Source organism: Chaetura pelagica, unplaced genomic scaffold (genome assembly GCF_000747805.2).
Source record: "Chaetura pelagica isolate M959 unplaced genomic scaffold, ChaPel_1.0 scaffold255, whole genome shotgun sequence".
NCBI lineage: Eukaryota > Metazoa > Chordata > Aves > Apodiformes > Apodidae > Chaetura > Chaetura pelagica.
The window spans coordinates 47,684-67,756 of NW_009953311.1; the positions used below are offsets into that span (position 1 = coordinate 47,684).

General features: G+C 37.4%; 1 protein-coding gene and 1 non-coding gene across 2 annotated transcripts in view; one reads left to right on the plus strand and one right to left on the minus strand.

Moving 5' to 3' along the window:
- Positions 1-20,073, minus strand: part of FANCC (Fanconi anemia, complementation group C) — a 61,846-nt gene that overhangs the window by 40,306 nt on the left and 1,467 nt on the right. The window contains exons 2-3 of the mRNA XM_009998067.1: positions 19,837-19,921; positions 14,259-14,353 (exon numbers count right to left, since the gene is read on the minus strand). Of these exons, the coding sequence (XP_009996369.1) occupies positions 14,259-14,353; positions 19,837-19,921 (180 nt within the window). The remainder of the gene's footprint in view (positions 1-14,258; positions 14,354-19,836; positions 19,922-20,073) is intronic.
- TRNAC-GCA lies at positions 2,617-2,688 on the plus strand. The gene has a single exon. It is a non-coding gene; the product is annotated as a tRNA-Cys (tRNA).

Here is a 20,073-nt window from a genome sequence, read left to right on the forward strand (position 1 = left end):
GGCGCGGTGGGGCTGCGTTCTGCCCCCCCCTCCAAGATCCGGCCCCGCAGCGGCCGCTCCTCTGGGAGAGGCAGCGCCACGTGTGACCCTCGGGCTCCTCCAGCAGCCCCTGCACCCTGGGGGGAAGTCACGGAAGCTCCTGGCAGCCGGGAGACCCCCGCCATCGGCTCGCGACAGACATGTATCTAGATGTTAGCATAAAATTTGTTTGCCGAAAGACCCCTCTGACACTTGGCTTTCAGTTTCAGAAGGCAGGCGTTTTGTCACGGTCATGCACGCCACGAGTGACAGCGTGTCCAGTGACCCAGTGGTGCAAATACATCCCTTCTCCCTTTCTCTTTAAGGATGTTTAATACTTCATAGGAACACTAACTCTGAACATTATACAATAAGCCCTAAACATCAATTAGCAGTTCTCCTAGCAGAAAATCTTGTCTTAAATGTGTATTTCTCCAATAAATTGTAAACAAGCTCAAAATTTACATGCCATGCATTCTCCTGATGTTGTTTGGTGCTCTATCATCAGATGATGCAGTACAACACTGTTGCTGGAAACTTACCACATAGCTGTTACTACCCTCTTCCCCACCAAATTTATGAGGCAGTCTGTACCTTTTCAACAATTTTGCCAGGAGTTGGCTGCACTGACGCTGCTGTGAAAAGCAGATTGTCTACTGGCTGTAAGTACGAAGTGCTAAACTCGCCAGTCTGTCACCACTGAGGAAAGAAGAAGGAGCTACCAAGACCAAGGCTGAATGAAAAAAATCAAGGACTGGACAAAAGCCTACTCATCTCCACCCACTGCGGGCCACTTCCTGAGGAAATGTCTTTAGACTCTCTCTGATATACACCTTTTATTAGAGCCAATGGTAAATTCCACATACAATGGCTGAGGAAAAGTGGCACAATGACTTCTGAAGGACAAGAGAAACATAAAGAAAAAATTAATAGGAGAAGTATAAGATACATACTTTAATCACCATCATATGTTTTTCATCTGAAGGAACACACTGTGGTCTTCGCAGTGTTCAAAGTTCCTGATAAAAAACACTGACCTCACTATTCCCACAACTTCTAGGCAAAACCAGGTCTCCTGGTACATGTCCTACCCCTCCCCCTTACCTTGCCCCTTAAAACTGGCATTCCCTTCTAATTATTTTGTATGTTATTTATGGTATAATATTATAGTGATATTATTAGAAAGATAAGAAATAGTTTAACATAAACACTTATTATCTTAGTCTGAATATTACTCAAATAAGTGGTTTCCCCTTAGAAGGAAAAAAAAGAGAAAAATTCAAATGTTGTATTTATAATAAAACCATGCTAAAACTTCTGCTCTGTGACACACATTCTTTGTCCTCTAACTTGCTTAGTAATAAATAGCAGGTGAAGTATGTTCATAATTTTAACTGAAATATCTCAGTTCAGCTCTTAATCTCCCTCTTTCAAAACTGTCTAGATAAGAAGGGAAAAACACATTTCTTGGTACGACCTTTAGCAACTCATAAGCCTTTTAATAGACACATTACCCATATCTGTCATTACTATAATATTCTTATGTCACAGAGACATCATTTATTGTAAATCCAACATTACTTTAATATTTTTCTGCATCACGTGGTCTTGGGAATCATATGCTCCTGTGGAATGACAAATGAAAATTTATTTAGGCTCTTCGTAACTTAATAAACCAGATGGATCTTGAGGTTCACTATAATTTGTGCACTAAATATCTGCTTTGTTTTACCTTGAATTCCCATCTTCCAGAAAAATGTGATCTTGTAGATTTGCTTTTATAAATACTGGAGAATACTTAATTTTTTTTAAAAAAATATATTAAAAAATAATTTTTAAAAGCTTTTAAAGTTATATTTGGATTAACCTTAACATAGCATGTTCTTGCAAATAATTAATCCCATAAATCTCTTATTAAGGTCCAGTCATTTTTTCAACCTTGGAAATGTACATTTGGCCCTAGATTAGTATCTGACAAAGTATGCACACAAATAAAAATAGTATGTAGTGAGCTTTATTAAAAGATGTCAAACATATTGGCCACAAATCAAATCAATGCCCTTAACCTAAGAACAGACTATTCAAATTTCAATGTACAACCTACATCTTCATGGATCAATTAATCAGTATGAAAGTTGGTAATGTCAGAGAGAGAATAAAGAAATGGAACACTGCCTCCTTAAATCACAAAGATTAATTTGTATTAAACCAAGGTTGTGAGCCACAATATCAAGAGGTCCCTGGTTCAACTCCAGGTGCCTCATTCTGTTCTTCTCCCTCAACCTTCCTTTTACCAAAATTCAACTCAGAAAGAAGACAGAGACAGCTCCTTGGGTCTGTGAGCTTCTGCCATTCAGTGAAGGTTTCTGAGTTTCAGCATCGAGGGTTCTGAGGCCCTGACCATCAGGAATCTGGAGGGGTGTGAGGGGAACTACTCGCTCTCTGTGCGCACTTCCGTAGCAATTCTCTGTACACCCTTTGGCAGGGACACTGAAGTGTGCAGGGGGCTGTCAAGGACAAGCATCTAACAAGTGGATATAGAAACTTGTTCTCTACACAAGTATTTTTAAATATTCTTCAGAAAGCTAAGCAGTGCCAGGGGGTATAGCTCAGTGGTAGAGCATTTGACTGCAGATCAAGAGGTCCCTGGTTCAACTCCAGGTGCCCCCTCTTTTCTTCACTCCAACCTTCCTTTTGCCAAAATTAATCTCAGAAAGAAGATGGAGATCTCTCCTGGGGTCTGTGAGAATGTTCTGTACAATGAGGGTTGATTTCTGAGCTTCAGAATAGGAGGTTCTGATGCTCTGACTACAAGAAACTGCAGGGCTTGTGCACTCATCTGTTTTAACTCTCTATGCAGCCTTTGGCAGGGACGCTGAGGTGTGCAGTGGGGTGTCAGGGAATCTAACCAGTGGATATGGAAACTTGTCTCTCTATATGAATGTATGTCAATACTCTTCAGAAAAAGTGCAGCACCAGTGGGTATAGCTCAGTGGTAGAGCTTTTGACATCAAATCACAAGGTCCCTTGTTCAACTCCAGGTGCCTCCTCTTTAGCTGCTTTTTCACCCTTTCTTCTTCCATAATCCACTCACAGATACTGGAGAGGTTTTTTTACCTCTAAGTTCATGGAAGCCACTCGGTGATCTGTAGCCAAGCATGAAATAGGATCTTGCAATATTTCCCACTCTCTTCTTCTGAATGCTGCTTGTACATACAAATCAACAGGCTCACCAGAGGTGCTGCTGGTCTAGTTTTTCCTGCTTGACTAATTGCCATTGATGTAAGCAGTGAACAAAAGGTGTGCTTATGTCTCTCTCTAGAGAATGGATTGAAAACAGTCTGGAGGAGAAGGACCCCAGTGATCGTGGACAAAAAGCTCAACATGAGCTGCCAACATGAACTAGCAGCCTGGAAACCAACTGTGTCCTGGGCTGCATCAAAAGCAGTGTGGACAACAGGGCCAGAGAGTGGATTCTCTCCCTTTACTAAGCTCTCAAGAGACCCCCCCTGGAGTAATGTGTCCAGTTCTGAGGTTCCCAACACAAGAAGGATACAAAGATGTTGGAGCAAGTCCAGAGGAGGCCAATAAGATGATACAAGGGCTGGAGCAGCTCTGCTCTGGAGACACGCTGAGCGAGTTGGGGTGTTCAGCCTGGAGAAGTGAAGGCTCCAGGGAGACTTTAGAGCACATTCCAGTGCCTGAAGGGGCTACATGAAAGCTGGGGAGCGGCTTTGGACAAGGACAGGGAGTGATGGGACAACAGGCAATGGCTTTGAACAGGAAGAGGGGAGATACAGGTTAGACATTAGGAAGAAATTATTTACTGTGACAGTGGTAAAACACTGGAACAGGTTGCCCAGAGAAACTGTGGCTGCCCCATCCCTGGAAATGTTCAAGGCCAGGTTGGATGGGGCTTGGAGCCACCTGGTCCAGTGGGAGGTGTCCATGCCCACGCAGGGGGTTGGATCACGATGATCATTAAGGTCCCTTCCAACTCAAATCATTCTATAATTCTATTATATTAAAAACAAGGCAAATTCCTTTAGCATGTTCATGCTCTCCATTAATGTAATTTCTTCCAAAGAATATAGAACACAGTGCAGTTGCAGCTATTTTAGACGTGTAGGCATGCAGACGTATATTCCATTAAAAGGGAATTCAAGAAAAAGGGAATGTTTTGCAAGAAAGTCATATCATAACCTGCCCTATCTTGTAGCAGATGTGTGACCTCAGAGGATCACATGCCAATAAATGAAATTCCTACTAAAAAGAAGTTGTAACAAAGTTAGTAAGTGTTTAACAGACAACAGCTCTTCAGGTTGTAAAGAGAAAATCATCTCCCTTTTGAGTACTTCCCTGTGTGCAAATTCATACTGTTTGTAATTTCAGTCTAGTAGAAGATACTGGAGTTATCTTAGAGAAAGACATCCTGCCAGGGATGGTTTTGCTTCAAGGAGCCCCCAAGATAACCAGTCACTGGTGAAGGTATGAACAGAAATTCAGGTAAACATCCCATACATACTGGAAAGAAGTTCAACTTCTGGTGGAGTATGCCTGGATCCCTTGAATAATTTTGCACTTCTACAGTGTATTCTAACAGATCTCACAATATTTATGGGTATTTTCATCAGATACACACTATGCCATGTTTATTTCAGCAACTGAAATAAAACAAATGGGGAGAATAACAGAAATGCTTCTTTTTTAAAAAAATCTAAATGTGAAGAAATAGTGAATGTGAGTTTTGGAGAGTAAAAGAGCCAAGTGAATCTGAGCCAAATTCACAGACAGGAACTACACCTGGACCCAAAGAGACCAAGGTATGCAAAACAGCCACTGATCCTGGGGAAAAAAAAGAGCAGTGTGGAAAGGTGTTGGAACAAATAGTTCTGGACGTCATCACAAAATATGTGAAAGCCAAGAATCTCAGCATGGAGAAGTCAGCATGGATTCACCAAAGGGAAGTCATACTTGACCACTATGCTAGACTTCTATGATGACATAACTGGTTGGCTGGATGAGGGGAGAGCACCAGATGTCATCTACCTTGACTTCAGCAAAGCTTTTGACACTGTCTTCCATAGCATCCTCCTTAGGAAACTGAGGGAACTTAATGTATGACAGAACTCAGAGGGTAGTGATCAACAGATCAGGGTCGAGTTGGAGGCCTGTAAACAGTGCTGTCCCTGAGGGAACAAGATGCGGTCCCGTCTTGTTCAACGCATTCATCAATGACCTGGACAAGGAGACAGAGTGTATCCTCAGCAAGTTCACTGATGATACAAAACTGGGAGAAGTGGCCAGCACTCCAGAGGGCTGTGCTGCCATCCAGTGTGACCTGGGCAGACTGGAGAGCTGGGCAGAGAGGAACCTAATGAGGTTCAACAAGGACAAGTGTAGGGTCCTGCACCTGGGGAGGAAGAACCTCATGCCCCAATATAGGTCAGGGAAGGCAGTTCTGAGGAGAAGGATCTAGAAGTCCTGGTAGACTGCATGTGATCCACGAGCCAGAAATGTGCTCTTGCTGCCAAGAAGGCCAACAGAATCCTGGGGCGCATAAGGTGCATAAGAGTGTGGCCAGCAGGTTGAGAGAGGTCATTCTGCCCCTCTACTCTGCCCTGGTGAGGCCACATCTGGAACACTGCATCCAGTCCTGGGCTCCTCAGTTCTGGAGGGAGTCCAGAAGAGGGTGATGAAGATGACTGGAGGACCAAAGCATCTCTCTTATGAGGAAAGGCTATATTTCAGGTAGTTGTAGAGGGCAATGAAGTCTACCCTCAGCCTCCTTTTCTTCCAGTGTCTTACAGGTACCACCATGACAAGTTTTAAAATCACCAGAGCAGTGCAATGCTTTCCCTTTGCTCTCTCAAACTGACAGCAAAAGCCATAACTATATTGTTGTAACTCTCTGAACTAGTATTCCTGAATTACACTCTTTACTTTTAAATTACATTCCCTAATGCTACCACTATGTAGTATTATGTGGTATGTTTGAAATTTGGTATGTTTGAAATGAGACAAGTTTAACTACACAGGAACAGAAATACCATAAAAAAGCTTTCTATCCAGGGAGCATCTTATCTCTGACAACAGTCAAATGCAGAAGCATTCGGGAAACCTGTATGAACAGAGCAGTTGTATCTTCCTTATCTCTCCTTTCTAGGGGTTTGGCTGTCAGTGCTGAAGGCCAGCTCTCATACAGTGCTGTGTGAGCATGAGCTGTATGAAGCTGAGTCCTTGACAGTTCACTTGGGTGTTGAGTCAGGGGCAAACCAGGCTTTTGGGCCTCGCCTGAGCTGTGTTGCAGCCATGCCTGTGGCTGGTCATGCACTTTGCTGCTCTGGAGGCTGACCATGGCCAGGACCCCAGGCTTGACCTCGGGCCACCTTCATCACTGTGAACCTGGTCTGGCCATCAATGGACACATGGCTGACCCTAGCGGTTGTTACTGGCTTTGCTCTTCCTGTGTGACTGTGCAAAGCAACAGCCACACCTGCCTTCCAGCTCCCTGCAGATCCTGGCTCACCTTCTGCCATGGAGCTGCCTGCCCTGGGAGCTCCCTCACACCAGGTGTGCCAGTGATCATTTATCTACCCTCATCTTCCTCTGTCATGTAATAGCCTCAATATTCATCCTGACAAGGTGCCCCTAACAAGTCTTTTCATCTAGCTTCTGTCTTTAATACTCTCAGATCTTACACAAATTAAAATAGTTGATCTATAGCTAAGTTTTGCCTCACTGAGGTTTTCCCAAATGCTTCCTGGTTTTTCCAGTAATCTACAATTTTGTCCCAGGTCTGAATTTATCTTTGCAAATGTCATATTTAGAGGTGAAAAGTGTTTAATTACTGAGTTATTCTCAGTTTCCTGAATGGCCACAGTTATTTCATTATCGTTTCAGCTGAAGCTCACCTTCCACCAAAAAAAACCCCTCAAACTGAACTAAGGCAAGTGAAAGAGCAGGAGTTCTTACTCTAGCTTTTGTTAGGCCCATGATACAAACAGCAGCATGTTCCTCTTTTAACTGACATGACTGCAATAATTCCATCTCTGCTTTTTTTTTGCCAAGATGGATACAAGAACTGAGGACTCCTTTCTTAAATTAAGCCATTCTGTTTCTCATACTCTTCTAATGAACTGCACAGAATGCTTATTAAAGCTCTGCATAATGACACATTCATAAAGGTGGTTCAGATAGCTTGATTAAGTGCATAAACTGTATTCTGATTACTTTTTACACAGTCCATCCTTATACACAATACTCTTCTTCAGTACAATCTGTCTTGCTATATTCTTCCCCATGTTACGTTGCATCAAGGCAAAGGCATTTTTGGTATTATTATTATTTTCTTCCAGCCTCATAGAACTTTTAGAGTTTTAAACACATGTTGCTGCATTCTGATAAGAGAAACTGACTGCTGTACCCAACCCCAATGACAGCCAAGAAAATAAAGTTTTCCCTATGGAGAGGGCTGAACTTGAGAACATAAATTCTATTTTTCTAAAAACAACTATTAAGCCCTGATATTACAGCAAGCTTAATATCTGGCACCAATCAGAAATGTCTCTCCTTGTATGTCTTTATCAGATATTGTATCTTAAGATAGTTAATCCAGTAATTCTTCAGTGTTTTTGGTTTGGATTGGTTTTGTACATGTCCAATAAATTATGCATATTTATTTAGTAATTGCTCTTAGTTTTAACTAAGAATGGAATTTTTTTTTTAACATAGAACAGCTTAAGTGAAAGTATAAGGCACAACCACTAATTTCCAGTTTTTATTTCTCATTACCTATTCCATTGAAAGGCTGTTCACACTTACTCGGTAACAGTATTATTTTATACCCATTGATTTCGTTGCAGAAGTTCAACATGGTCCTTCCTTAGAAGAAGCACTCATCTTTACTTGTCATGCTCATGACAAATTTGGAAAAGGCAAACTACCACAGAACACTGCTTTTCAAAAAAACATCCAGGTAGAACCACAAAAAGGCTGCAATGTTACTGCCATTGGTTTAATCCCTAACATCTAAATTACCCCACTCTTTGAAAAAAGTATGTGAGAATGCCTGTTCCTGTGTGTAGGCATGTTTGGGTGAGGTATGCACTGGCGACCACTTCATACAGTGAGTGCCATCTACTGCTATTTCCTGGTATCATTTTTTGCAGTTTACCACACTTGCTAGAGTTGCTGCGCTAGCGCACGCTGCAAAAGGCTTAGTCTTAAACAAGACACCAGAAATCAAAGAATGGATGCTTTGTTGTACCTGATATTGTGGGGGGAGCCTCATGCCTACAGTAAATACACTTTTGAAACCACACAGCAGTGAAAAAGGAGGTAGAATAAATTAAAACATGGAAGCAGCAAACCAAGAGATATGATGACAGACATACTAAACAAAGGCTGAAATGCATATATGACTTCTCCTAAAAAATATAGTGCATGACCATACATAAATTAATCACCATGAAACCATGTAATAATGTTTGCCTAGGGAAAAACAGAGGAAGGCCAATACAAAAATACAATATTCAGAATACTACTTGTAATTTTTTTTAACTGTGAGAAAGAAGGATGCTGGAGGAAAGGTGTGGTTATTTCTTTTTGATTCTTTCTTCCAACTAATGAATCTTTCATTGTAACCACTTTAGAACAATAAATGTTTTTCAAATGGTTTGTGTACAGTGTTTAATACAACAGATCCTCACATACAAAGCCCCTATACACTTATAAAATATAAATATGAATAATTAGTCATTATCACAACAACAAGTGAAAACACAGGAAGAGTTCTTCCACATCTTCGGAGTAACTATGTGCAAGAAAAGACAAAAACCCATTCAACTGCATACACTGTGCATACAGGAAATAGGAAGATTATTAAATTAATTTTCCTATTAGTGAATATCCTAAATTGTTGTAAAAAATTTCAGGAATCTTAACTCAGAACTCTCACTACTGCAAACATCATTAGACAGCTAAAACTCAAAATAATGCCACACAACCTGGGCAGCAGTGGAGATGTCTTCTAATCTAGAGACTATTCTTAAAATACAATGTTCATCCTCCCTAAGAAGTGTATCCATTAGAATGAAATGTGATGTGAAACGGAAAGCTGTGTTCATACTAATATAAACCAAACATACATATACTTATATATTCTGTGAAGCATGCCATCTACTAGTATGTGAGAATACAAACCACTGTTAGTAAACAGCTATCATAATAAGCTACAAAGTTGTCATTACTATGTACCACAAACAGCTGTGTCCAGTTTCAATCTCATCCTCAGATACTCAGATGTGAGTCATATATCCTGCAAAATTAGCTTCTTTCCATAAAGCAGACATGGGAAGAAAATACAATAAGAATTGCAGAGTCTACCTCCATTTTTCAACTTCCATTGCATATAAAAGCAATCTGGGTTACTTTACAAAGATAACCTGGTCCCTCTCAGTTCCTTTATGTGATGCCTCATTACAACAGAAATATTGAAACTGCTTTGGTAACTTATTCCAAATAGAAGCCAAAGTACCTGGAAGCATGCACATTCTATGAATTTTTCTTAACATGTCTTCTTTTCATTTTTTTTTCCCCAGCTATTCTCCACAACTTTCCTGTAGTTCCATCAATACCTATTTTCTTTTTTTCTGGTAATACTTATATATCAATTTGTATGAGACTTCTTCAGAAGCAACTCTTCCCTGATGACAAAACAGTTAAGTCCATTTAAAACCTAAAATTTTGAGAAATTTCATTTTTATGAACTCCTGTTTTTATGAAAGTGTTGTTTTTCTTCTATTCCTGAATATTGTTGCCTAACCAAAGTATACATCAAAAAATCAAACTATTAAGAATGACAAATATGTTAACACCTGAGCAGACAGCTCAAAATACAAGGGAAGTGATTCAAAATAGTAGCAAAGAAGCACTGAATATCCAAGGAGGAAAGGAAAACAACACAAAAGTGCAAGTTCATAGTGAGGGGTAACTAAGCATTGTAATGCAGGTGCATCTGTTCCAAGAAGTAAATCACAAACATTTCCATTTTGACCCATTACTTAGAGACCATCCTTTCAATGTTAATTTATCATGAAACAAACATCTTAAAAACCCATTTTGCTGAATATTCTGGCACAGATTCAGAAGTAGGGGTGGAAGGTCAGTGCTTCATTAACTGAACCAACTCAATTAAAATTGTAGTTTAATTAAAAAGTCAAGATGATAATGAAAAAAACAGGTCATCTGGAAAACATCACTGTAAGTCTCAAACAACCTGTGTTTAATTGGCAGTAAATTTCTTGATCTGGCCTATTTGAGGAGCAGCAATCCTCTGCAAAACACTTTAATACAACAGACAGAACTCCATTAAATTTTTTCTACAAGAATACAACTTCAGGGTACATCAAAAGGCTGCCAAGAGGAGGAAAGGTATATGCCTCTCATTCTCCTGAAAATCAAGACTTCAGTTTAGATATTTTAATTTGTCTTCCACAGGAGGCAAGTGTAGAACACTAAAGGGAAAGCTCCCACATAAAGGGCCTTGACATGTTTGTGGATTTATAACTCAGACTAAAACAAAACAGAAACAAATCAAACAAACCATACACACAACAAAACAATGAAAAAAATCCCACAAAACGCTTTTTGAACATTCAAGCATCACTGTAGAAGGGGGGGTTCTATTAAACATGCACCATATTAAGCTAATGGTTTTCAAACATCTTTCCAGGTTAGCTATTAAAAAAGTAACAAGATGACACTAAAGTTCTGGTATACCTTTTATTTCCCTAAAAAGAAGAGAAACCCCAGCAAGCAAATGCTGCAGTTTTACTTAAAACACTAAATTTTACAAAATGGAAATCCTTTACCTGAAAAGAGTAAGTTTGCATTCTCAAGTAACAGTTTTTGAAACAAAATCCAAATGCATAAATAACTAATAAACAGTTTATAAACTGAGAGCAGAGGAGGTATGGCTAAGCTAGTAAAATTGAAATCTACTTCAGAAAGTAACATTCATGGAAAAATGTAATTTTCCCATCAGACATAACTTCACATTTTCAGAGGAAAATTTTCATGTAAGCCATATTTAAAACCATCAAATGAAGAAGCAATCTTAAAATGGGTTGTTTTTGTTGTTGTTAAAATTAAACAGTTAATAGTAAGCAGACAAAATTGTTTATCTCCATTACACACTAGTCTTCCCTTTTGGTTGGTTGACTGGTGGTTTTTGTGGGGTTTTTTGTTTGGTTTACCTATTTTACATTTTGTTTTTCCTACTGTCAACTAAATGTACACCCAGAGATCACAGTTCATAGGATGAATGCTGGCTTACACAGTGAACTACTTTACCTTTTAAAAAACTAGAGTATTCCTCCTCAATGCATGCTGAAGCATTGAACTGAGGAGAGAAAGTTAACTCTCAGCTGCAGGACCAAAGGTCACTTCAGGCAAAGCTGAACAGCAGCTCCTACATGCAAACCTCTTCTCCATGGCTTCTGTGTCAGTGTGCATCGACTTGACAGCCCTATCCTGTGTGGTCATGGATGGCTTTCCATCTGTACTGCCTAGAGTGACCTTAAATACCTTAAATAAACTATGATTTCCAAGTACAAGCAAGTTTTCCAGGATACTAATAAACTTTCTAATTAGCAATCAAAGTTCAGAGCTTTCTTTAGAGTTAATTTCTGGATTTCAATTCCCTTTACCTCATATAGCCACAGAATTACCTTTCTTCCTACCCCCACGAATTTGTTTCAACTATGTATTTTAGAATTTTGGCCATTTTTTCCATAGTGTATCATAATCTGTTTGGCACCTTAGTACCAGAGAGTGAATCTCAACTGCTATAAACAGCTTCCACTGTATCACAAACAATTCTGAGGTCAGATCAAACCACTAGAGGGGCTGGCCATTCTCTCGTATGAAAACAACTGATGCAGACTTCAAATTAGGGCTCTCATAGGATATACATCTTGATCCCTTTCTGTGATAATCTTTTGAGATACATATAATTCAGAAAACAAAGCTCTTTGGGGGAAACAATGTTAAGTACGCACTAGGTGGGTCAACAGACTTAATTGTATGTTTGTTTTTTTTCAAGTATAAATCATTATCACACATAGCAAAAGAAAGCCTCCAAGAGTAGCAAACCTGTTTTACGTAGGCTGTTCTGTACAACCAAGCATGATAGTCCCTATTATGTCACAACTGCTGGTGATTAAAATTACAATGCTGACTAGGAAAAAGAGATAAATTCACTCTCTCTAAAAGTTTTGTGATGATGCACACTGAATAATAAAAAACTGAGAAAAAATTCTAATTAATATACAAAAAATTTCAGTAATACCCTATTAATCTCAATTTCTGGATCCTTACAGTGTGAATTTTAGCACTCCCTTAACTATCTTTTTAATTATTTTTTTTACATTCCAAGAGCTGATTGTTTCCCTCCAATCAAAATACCAATATATTAAGTTTCAGATCATATTATGCTACACCCACTTTAAGCAACTGAGGAAGTGCTGAAAGATAAAAAAAGGTAGTAAGATATGTTTGTACTTTGAACTTCTCCATGTCCTTTTCCTTATCACTCTTAGGTTAACTCTTGATCTGCCAAGTCACAATGACTATTAAGGTTGATTCAAACACACAATTTGTGGAGAAATTCCTGCAGTTTACAGTAAGGCTTAAATCTAATGCTTATATGTTAGTCCCAGTGCTGCCAAAAGCAGCAGTTCCACCTTCATCTATCCCCAACTGTTTGTTATTGTTTACTTGATACTTATATCAGCAACACCATCAGTTCAGTTACATCAATCAGATAAGGCAACTGATTTACACTAAATCAACTGTTTTTTTCCTCCCAGAAATGGAAGCTACCTGTGAAAGACTGGCTAAAATTCTCCCTCACCACTTAACATCACTAACACAGCTGCTGCTGCTAATAACAAATAAAATGACAAATTTTGCTCTATTTGATAACTGAATGCATGCTATTGCACATGTCCTATGTCATTATGAAGAATATATCCAACCAGCAAGACTACAATAGAAAAGGCAAAAAAAAATTTTTGCATCACTTTACTTCAGTATTCAAGCATTGCTACATCATGAATTTCAAGTACATTGATCTCAGGAAAAGTCTCTTGGAAAAGGACAAAGACATGAAGAAAATAAGGTTGATTTTAGTTAGAAAATTTTAGATCGAAAACTTCATGGTGCATGGTACAACCCACCAAATAGGTACACACAGGCACCCGAAGGCATCTATCTGAATGTTTGTGAAAACTTACTGCTGAGAATTCCTGCATACACAGTTAAATATACTTATTTCCCAATATAAACATCTGCAGTATCAATACCTATATTACAATAATTTATACATCCTATTATTACCTGCATACTCAGATAAACTGAGATGTAAGTAAAGAGTAAGGGATCTAAGTAAAAGAGTAAGAAATAATTATCAGGTTGCTATATTCTCACTAGTGTTGTGGACAAGATATTTAAAAAATACATTAAATATTAAATTAATAATTTTAGCCATCTTTTGATATGGACCCATGGAGAGTACAAGGATGCAAAATCAACAACACTGCACCCTCAAATTGCTATGCAGCAATACAGAGCATTAAGCATCAATGTGCTGCAAGTTATTAACATGCTAATGTGCTTTGCTAGTTCAGTGTGGAAACATGAAGTATGAACAGATGTGCCATACAAAACCCTATATTTGAGATTAAAGTTAAGGGCTCATTATTCCTTAAGTCACTAAATATAAATCCACACACAAACACTATCCCTCCCCTCTCTGACTGTGTTTGCATAAAGTTTGGATACAATTAAATTCTTGAATAAAGAATAAAATTAAAGAGCAATTATAAACTGTTGTCAAAACAAACCATGATTGATATTATCCTAACCGAAAGGTTCTTCTTTTTTAATAACGCTTCCCTTCTGGTTTGTGGTCATTGCTCACTATTCATAGTGAGCTTGGTGAACTTACTAGATTTAAAGCTATGAAAATTATCCACATTAAGATGCCACATCTTTTTTAAAATTACAGACTAGTACTGCCTGTGTTATAATTAGAGTGATACATACTTCATCACAGTATGTATGCAAGTTGTGTTTGGAGTAGTTTCCTAAATGACAGTGCCTTTATACTATAGATGTAGCACCTTTAAATAATCAATTTAATTCAAAGCAGTCCTGGGAAAGATTCAGTCACTTACCCGTATCCAGCTGTTGGCTTTCAATTCCACAGGGTTCTGTGGTTCACTGCTGTATAGACAACATAAGCACCACATGAGAGTCTTCTGGCTTTCATCTGCCGGGGGGGGGGAAGCAAAAGCAAATAAGGATACATTTAGAGGGGAAAAAAAAAGAAAAATAAAAACACAGAATTACACACCACAATCCCTATCCATCCACCAAACTAAAGCCCTAAACATCAGTCTCAAGTCATAATGTTTCTATTCTACCAGATTCACACCACACATTTAATATTATTCATACGAGCTTTTGTGTAATCATTTCCCTCAATTGCAATTTAAAAGGTATCAAAGAGTTCAAAATCTATACAACATTTAAATGGTCTTAAGAAACATTCGTTAATGTAAGTAACACTTGAAGAAACTTTCAAATAAGTATATAATTAATATCATTTATAATAAAAAATAATCAACAGTAGTCAAATAGTTCTTACATTGTGTGCAAAGCTTGCACAACTAAAGAATGGCCACTTCTGAAAAATTTAAGTTTGTGAACTATGAAATAATTAATAAAAAGAATATAAAACAGTGAGTTTTCTGTAAGAATATATTAAGATCCTCCATGCTCCAGCAAAATGCCATTTCTGCAGACAGCAGAATAGCTACCTGCTGATGGAAAAAAAAAACTACTGGGATTTTATGTTCAGGATCATACCAGGTTTTACTTAATTCTAATCCAGTGTTGGAAATTACTTGCCTTCTCTAAAAATCTACCATACTGAGAAATACTGTCTCTGCTCAGATGCTCAGATATTACAGAGGAGCTAATCATTTGGAGTAAATAGTTGAAGAACCATTTAGCTCATTACTATTTCCACAACTTTGTTTTGAAAAAAAATAGGCTGCGCTTTTTTTTTTCCCCCCCTCAATGTCCTTTGGCAGATATCAAGAGTCTCTACACTACATTTCATCCCAGAATAAAATCACAATATTGTAATAAAAATGAAGAAAACTGGACATAGTATTGTAGCTGTGATGTAATATTCACTTAGTAAGTGATACTATTCTTGTTTAAAATAATGCAAATTAGTAACACCACGAGTTTCAGAAATTATATTAGAAGACTATTTGATTATCAAGCTCAACAAGTGATATCTTTTGTTTTTCTGTGCATTTGTTATCCAGGAAGTAATAAACAGTATTATTTAGAAGTGCTTTGTTGGCAAAGCCTGAATTAAAAATAAAAGCTCCATTAAGTAATGCCTCAATTTTCACTAGGTGATCAGAGAAGTGAATATTGATTTAAACCAGTATTCCTCAATAAATGTCCAACAAGCCTGTAGGCCATTACTGGCCTCCCACTGACTAACATCTCTGCACACAAATGGTTTCTCAAACATACACATTTAACTGACTGCAGTTTGGGGTATTCTGCCATTGTGTGTTTGGGGATATTTTTTTTTTAATATGGATTTTTACAAGGCTAATAATTTCCAAGGCTGTTTAAGAGTGGAGTTAAAGGAGACATCTTGCATACTCCTCAGCAGAAACTCAAACCTTATACTTTGATTGTAACAATATCCAACTAGCATTCAGACATCAGCACTAAGAGTCAACTCTATCTTCTAAAAAAGAACATTTCACCTAAACTCTGATATGAAAGTATATGGGAGGAAAAAACCCACAAATACCGGTTTATTTGTTTAAATTACTAAATGATAGCCATTTTCTTCTTGGAAAACTAATATTTTAAACTTTATTAATTACTTGTACTAAGATACTGTCTCTTCATAAAGTCTGGCTTTTGAGATAATTTTCATTTATATGAATTACATTTTTGAAATAATTAAATTATACAGAAAGACACAGGGGAAAAAAAAAGAAAAATCACATCCAAATCACCTATCCCTAAAAAATATACATAGTTTAAGTTCCGCCTTTTGACTCACCCTGCTTATAATGTATATCTACTATATATAATTTTGTAATTTTATTTGTTATAGTTTTCTTTTGACCAAAATATAAAGGAAAGACTACACATGATGACTTGATACTTAATATAAAGTAACCTGCATATATTTTTGCCTGTCATAAATATAGATCAGTATGATGAAAGCTGAAACAATGAAAACAAAGCTTAGATAAATGACATACAGGTGCATTTTGCCAGCATACTGAGTTTTCAGAGATTTTGCTAGATACATTCAATGTTCAATCTAAATGAAACCAACTTTTATTTGTGTATTAGCTACATCAACAGTTTCCTAAAAATAAGGGAGGCTAAAATAGGCTTCACAATTTTGCCAGTCAAAATTATGTTTTGGCTACAGCCAAAACCAAAGTATCCTCCCAATAGATGTGTAAAAAGCAGGAATCGGGGCCATACAGTCCTCTTGCTGAAGTACCCAAAGACACTCTGAGGAACACTCTCAGGTTCATATTCCTTTTAAAAATGCTTTGGAACAGGGGATGAAAGATGGGAAGATTAAGAATAAAGAGGGACAGATCTTAAAATAATTATGGCAGCTAGAAAAGATAATCATATGAAAAGACCAAACTGGCATAGAAAACTTGCTGGTGGGTTTTTTCCTCCCATTTTCTAGCAACTGTGATCCCCATGGGAAACATGCCATGATGATATGCACTGAAAACCATCATCAGGATACAAAGGCATTTGATCTTATTATGGCATGAAAGAATGTTTGCTGACCAAATAAATACCAAATTAATACATCCAGAGGACACAATTAGTAACTCAAAGGTGGAAATGACATCTCAAAAAAGGTCATAAACTATCTACTGTACTTCTTAAGTAGATTAATGTTGTAACTCCAAGTAACAGAATTAAAATTTTCTGTATGAAATTTAAGATAGCTTGGAAGCTGTTTTGAAAAAAAAAATAATTAAAAACCTCATAACAACAAATAAAAACCAAACAAACCAAAGCCCTAACTTTTATGATTAATCAGATTGCCCCTCTTCCCTGTCAGGCACACATAAAAAAAATATATTTATTTTTTTTTAAAAGGCAATGTTTTCCTCATAACACAGTGTGGTCTCAATCATCCCATGATACAGTTAATTTATAAATACCCTGTCACAAATGGGGCCAAATACAAGGAACTAATAAGAAAACCCTAATCTTACCTAATCTTACAGCAAGAAATTTCTTTTTAGAGCTTCTTGCAAACTTTTATTGAAATATATCTGAAAATGCTATTAGCTAGAACAGAACTTTCTGTGGAAATGAATACATACATAAGCATGCATGCTTACACACATACACTGACATACAGAGCTACCAAGATATTTCCCAGCATTTATAGTATTAGTTTGGGATTGAAGTCATTGGGCTCAAAACTCAAACCAGGAGGGTCCTACTGAGAAGATAATCCTCCAAGCCCACAGAAAAATCATTGGAATTTCTTTACCAAGACTGAATTCCTCATGTATCCCTTGTGGTTTAGGACCACAAGTACAGCCATGAGATTTTCTTAAGTTGTGCTTCCTTCACATAAGTGTTCTAAATAAGGCTAAGTTGGTCACCTCCTGCTCTGGAGTGTTTATGAGGAGATTATTTTCCCTTGGAGACCATGCTTCCTGCACTGAGTGATCAGCCATGTCAACTTCCAGCACCAGCTGACATTCATCTAACATGACAGGTATTGTGGTCTGGCCATGATGCAAAAGTATAATGTTTTTCCCCCCTCCATTTATTAGTATGAAAAACTAAATTTAACAAAATTAGTTCCTTCTACTGTGCAGGTGGCCTGATCTCAGACACATGCCTGAATGAAGAGTTTATGCAAACAAGAAATTACATCAAATCAACTTGAGAGTCAGCATCTGCTACAGCCAGCGCTATCTTAACCAGTATCTTAAGAAGCAGTGCCAAAAAAAATTAAAATCTGCTGAATCTAAAATGCCAGCAGTCCAAAGAGCTCTCTGATTGCTCTAAAAAGAGGAATTGGTGGGAATGTATAAGTAGACATTTTCATGTCTACTGATGTCGGAAAACCTCCTTGACTCATCTGTAAGCATGAAAGTCAAGAATTCCATTTTGTGCAAATGAAGTTCTTTGAATTGGCTTGCTTGCAACTTGGGAGAAAAAAAAAACACCTCTTTAGTAAAACTCCATACTTTTGCAGTCTTTGGAGGTAATGATCAACATGAAGAAAAAGTACTTTCCTTGTTTAGAAAACGCTGAGGGATAACAAAGAAGAGGAAAGAAGTAAAGGAAACCAAGAACGTATTGGTGGGATTATTGTAAAAAGGAGTCAAAACCAGAAACAGATGGCTTCCAACTTTGATGAAAAATATAGACGAAGTTACTTTCTATACCACAAAATATTCTCAGCTCAGAAAAAGTGATGGTCTAAAGATCTGTATATTCCAAACAAAAACTCTGAAGCAAAGCATGTGTGTAATTGTAAATATCAACAGGTACCAATATTCTCAAAAACTGTAACTATGACTAAAAAAGGAACCACTGTAAAAATAAGGCTATAAAGTATGAAAAGTCCTTTCTCAAAAGGAGCCACAAAAGCATGCCTTTGTTGCTCTGTGAAGAAGATAAAGCCAAACCAAAAGAAATATATGATCACTTGAGCATAACTAATCAGAGTCACATGCTGTGCTTGCCTTATTAAGGCCCTCCAGGCCAACACAAAAATTGTTCACTCCTTTATTTCCCCAACAAGAAGCATCAAGCAAGAGACAAAAAGAAACCTTTTTTGTTGTAGTAGTAGTAGAAGACTGGCAAAAGGGTATTTTAAGGGGCTCACAGAGAAACTCAGAATTAGTTTTCTGCTTAAAAGTAGATCCCAAGTCATGTTGATCATGATCAACATATCAACATCTCAGTTCCTGAAAAACATCCTGGAACTGCTGGTGAGGTAACACAATTACTGTATCCTCCATCCCAAAAGTTCTCCTGTCCTCGGTTTTGTTGCTCTTTATTCTCACCAACCGATACACACACTACCAGCTAGAGGCTTTTGGAATTTTCTACATTTTTTTGCTATGTCACCACTTCACAGTTTTGCTTTTGATTCTACGTTTATTTTCACTTGTTTGTTAAGGTGGGGAAAACACACATTCAGAATAAACTCAACAAAAACAACTTAGCACAGCTTTACACCAAGCAAAAAACAAACCAAGTATCAGAAAAATTCATTCCTCTATATAACCACATAGAATAGAATATTCTGATGTATGACTGGAAGAAACATGTTGAAAGTAATCAGAAACACTAGATTTTGTACATTTTGAGAACCTAACAAAAATGTAATTAATACAACACAAAAATAAGAGAAACAGAAATCATAATGCATATGAGCACTCAGTAGGTTTAAAACTTACTGCTCCTAAGTCAAGATTTTGTAACTAATCCATTAAATTAGCTCCAAAAATAGATTTCTCAATGCCACATACTTTATATGACTTGGCTAACCTTTTCATCTTAAAATTTTCCTTAAGTATAAAAGAATGTTGTGTTTTTATGGAAAAAAAATCAAAGTACATAACAAGTTGTATTTTCCTAATTCCTATAGAATAAAGTTTATTGGGCTGCTGCAGAAATACCATTACATGTTCTTACCATATCCTACAACAAAAGGATTCCAGCAAAGCCGTCCTAGAAGCTGGCCAATTAAAGGGAATTGTTGAATTGCTACAATTGAATCCTGTTAAAACATAAAAACAAACAAACAAACAAAAAATTAATATACTGCACGTCAAAAGTAGTTTAGGATAACTATTAATGTTACAGGCTGTTGTGAATTATAATCCCAATGGTTTTGCTCTGAAATGCTCTGGAAGCAAAACACCTGCAGGT